General features: G+C 43.1%; 1 protein-coding gene across 1 annotated transcript; it reads right to left on the bottom strand.

Annotated features, from left to right (window-relative positions):
- Nucleotides 1–1793: 1793 nt before the first annotated feature.
- Nucleotides 1794–3356, bottom strand: LOC131605195 (uncharacterized). The gene is made up of 2 exons (XM_058877582.1): nucleotides 3133–3356; nucleotides 1794–2985 (listed from the first exon to the last, which is right to left on the bottom strand). The coding sequence occupies exons 1-2, from the start codon at nucleotides 3354–3356 to the stop codon at nucleotides 1794–1796; spliced, it is 1416 nt and encodes a 471-aa protein (XP_058733565.1).
- Nucleotides 3357–3692: the final 336 nt, after the last annotated feature.

The following is a 3692-nucleotide window of genomic DNA, read 5'->3' as shown; positions in this document are numbered from 1 at the left end:
TCGGAGATTGTGTGTCCGGAGCATTCGGAGCATCTCTCAAAGTAATCTTCTCAATCTTGAGCAAATGTTGCAGCACCTGAGCATAGGTCATAGGAATCAGATCAATCTTTCTGTGAGGCCTAGTCCTGGGAGGATAGCGATCATTACTGGAATGCTGTCCCTGCTGTTGTTGTTGTTGTGGTACTGGGATCATGACAGCATTAACCTTTGAATTGCTTCTCCCTGAACGCCTTCTTCCATATATGGCATCAGCATTTCCTTCTTTCCTTCTGGCCTAACCTTCAGCTTGCTTCTTACCAACAGCAGAATTAGAAGAAGCTCCCAACTGAATTTTCCCCATCTTTAGACCCATCTCAACTCGTTCGCCATATCTCACCATTTCAGAAAAGTTTGCTGAAGCACTGCAAGCCAAATAATAGTGTCCAGACAAAGTACTGGTGAACATGTCAATCATCTCACGTTCAGTCATCGGTGGCTGAACTCTTGCAGCTAACTCACGCCATTTCTGAGCGTACTCTTTGAAAGATTCTTTAGACCCCTGAACCAAACTCTGCAACTGGGTCCTGTTGGGTGCCATATCAACATTGTACTGATAGTGCTTAATGAAAGCCTCCACAAGATCTCTCCAAGAATGGATATGAGTGCGTTCAAATTGAACATACCACTCCAAGGAAGCTCCAGCCAAGCTATCCTGGAAGAAATGCATTAGAAAACCCTCATCCTCTGAATAAACTGACATCTTGCGATAGTATGCTTTGACATGAGTCATGGGACAAGTCGCCCCATTGTATTTGTCAAAAGATGGAACTTTGAATTTTGGTGGGATCCTCACACCGGGAACCAACCCCAAGTCATTGATATCCATGCCTAACACCCCTTTGCCTTCAAAAGCCCTGAGACGTTCTTCAATCAGACGATACCTTTCAACCTCATCATGCGCACCTTCAGCACTATGCCTCGATACCTGATCAAAGTTTTCAACATTGAAATCCAAATTACCACGGTTCTGATTATCTCTCCTTCCCAACAGACGAGACGGAGGTGGAGGTGGAAAGTCGTGATGCTGATTGAAAGGATTATAGTGCCCTCCCACGTGATCAAACTCATTCGGATCATGATGATCGTCAATTCTACCAAACACATCATCAAACAGCCCTGGATGTCCTCCATTCTCATTCCTTCTGGAGTTCTCGACGAGAACTCGCAAGTCATCCTGCCCCTTGGTCACATTAGTCAATGCTTCCATAAACTGCGCCATCTGCGCGTTCATCTGCTCTGTCAGTTGAGCTATCATCTCAGCCATCTGTTCCTGAATCTGTTCCATCTGCCTTCTCTGATTGCTCCTAGTCGGATACGGATGGTTAGCCGTCTTAGAACTCCTTCTGATAATAAAACAGCGAGACATAAGATATAAGACCTGCAAAACCTGCAAATATATGACATGTATGATATATGAATGATATGCATGAGATGTTTGTCAATTTTCAGGTATCCAAGAGTTCATCTTACTTTCAGATAGGACATAGCAACCCTGACACCGAATATATTTGAATAACAATCCACACACAAGAATAAATCGGCAAACTGAGCATATTCCATTCAAACATAACTGAGAATTTGAGTTCATACAACAAAACACATAACCGTGTCACAAAGTGCTCATAAGGCATACAAAAGAAATCCAGAACATCAAACTGCGACCCCATCCAACAATCCTGGACATGGGCGACAAAAATCAAGCATAAACATCAAATCATCCATCATAGATCAAACAAATCCACTCCACAGCGACACTAGGATCGCCTGGTAACAGAATGAACTCCTCCATCTCCTCTCCGCTGGGCTCGGAGTCTTCTTAGTTCTTCTTTAAGTCGAGCGGTCTTAGCCTTCTCTTCTGCTAGCTGTTTATCTGAATCCCGCTTCTGCCTCTTAAGACTACTCTCTGATCTCCGTAACTGTAGACACTCTTGCTGCTTCTGATACAAATCTTCCTCTAGCAACTCATAGGGATGCCTCCGGGTACTAGCTTGACTTGAACTTGCGCCTTCGAATTGCTTGAGCTGGTGCATCAACCTCATCTTTGCATCTCTCTCTTCAAAGAACTTCAAATTGGTCTCTTGCTCTCTTTCATGCAACCTGTAGTTGGTAACCAGAGCATCCTTGTAAAGTTCTGTTGGCACAAATTCAGATAGAATCAAAGGAGGTTGCTTTTGAAGTGGTGCAACCCTATCATATGGCAGCAACAAGTTTCCAACCCGTTTCACAATCCATTCAACATACGGTGTCAAAGCAAGTGATTCCTTCTTCCCTAAATGGGCTCCATTATGCTTACGGATCTTCTTCCAAGCCATAATTATCTCCTTCAACTTTTCTGGATCCGACCCCTTCTCAAAATAGACTGTCTCCGCTATCAAGTGATCTGCCGGCTTGTCTTTCAACGTATACCCCAACTGACGCAAGGATACCACGGGATTGTAATTGATGCAACCTCTAGTACCAACCAAAGGAACATTATCGAACTTACCACACCCAACAATCACTTCAGAAACATTAATTCGGTACTTTGGCCACTGAATATCATAAGAAGTAAGTGACATAATCCTGTGGGTCCACTTAAGTGTCTCCCTTGTCTTCACAAAAGGTCCTTTGCTGGGCAACAAAGAGAGGAACCAGATGAACAATAATTGAAGGCAACAAGTGATAGCACCGCCACGTTTCTCATATCGGGAATGAACGGCATAATAAGTATCGGCCAACAAAGTAGGAATAGGATTCTTTCCCATGAAGATGTGTACCGCGGCCGAGTCTACAAAATTGGGAACATTCGGGAACATCACAATCCCGTAAATAGCCACAGCAAGCAATGCATTGTACGCGTTCCAATTCTTTTTCTCAAATTCCTCTTTAGCTTTTCTCACCAAGAACTTCAAAGAGAACCCCGAGACACCTCCATTCGACTTCCAATTATCAGATACTTCTTTTATGCTCAAATAAAGAGCAGCAACAATCAACTTGAAATTCAAATCTTTAGGAATGTCGATGAATGACACTTCGCTTTTTACCTTGAGATTAAGAATAATAGAGTACTCTTCCAATGTCGGAGCCAACTAGTAATCCTGGAACGTGAAACACCTCATTTCAGGATCATAGAATTGCATCAAAGTTTGCAAAGCAGGAGTATCAACCACGGTTTCCAACAAAGTCAAGATATTCCCATAATTGTCCGTGAAACTCTTCAAGCAGAAAGCGGTCATTAACGAACTCAAACCCTCTAAGGCGGTCAACGGCTCTCGAAAAAAGCTGTAGGTGTGCGTATGTCTCTTTGCCTCCTTGACAGTATCAATGGGAGTGTCCATCTTTAACTTGAATGAACTCCTGAATGTCCCTGAAAAACATGACATGCAAATGCTTATCATACATATCTTTCTTTTTTTTGCATTTCTTTTGGAAATAAATATGCTATGATGCAAAGTGGTGGGACTTGTTGCCGCCCACCAGGCATTCTGGACTGCCGGTAACACACATAGTATATAGCCAAAGGTTCGGCCCCCAAATGTTATACCATACGGAATATAGAATGTCAATCCACGGAACCAAAGCCCATAGTCAATAACACACTTGGAATAGAACACAGACTACCACTCGAACAAGAACCATAGTACCCCACGAACAAGGACCATAGTACACTTGAA

Source organism: Vicia villosa, linkage group LG5 (genome assembly GCF_029867415.1).
Source record: "Vicia villosa cultivar HV-30 ecotype Madison, WI linkage group LG5, Vvil1.0, whole genome shotgun sequence".
Taxonomy (NCBI): domain Eukaryota; kingdom Viridiplantae; phylum Streptophyta; class Magnoliopsida; order Fabales; family Fabaceae; genus Vicia; species Vicia villosa.
This window is presented reverse-complemented; position numbering and strand designations above follow the sequence as displayed.

Coding starts and splice junctions, on each gene's coding strand:
- LOC131605195 (XM_058877582.1), bottom strand. CDS start 3,356: ATGGACACTCCCATTGATACTGTCAAGGAGGCAAAGAGACATACGCAC. Junction 2,986..3,132: donor TTCTATGATCCTGAAATGAG/GTGTTTCACGTT, acceptor TCTTTATTTGAG/CATAAAAGAAGTATCTGATA.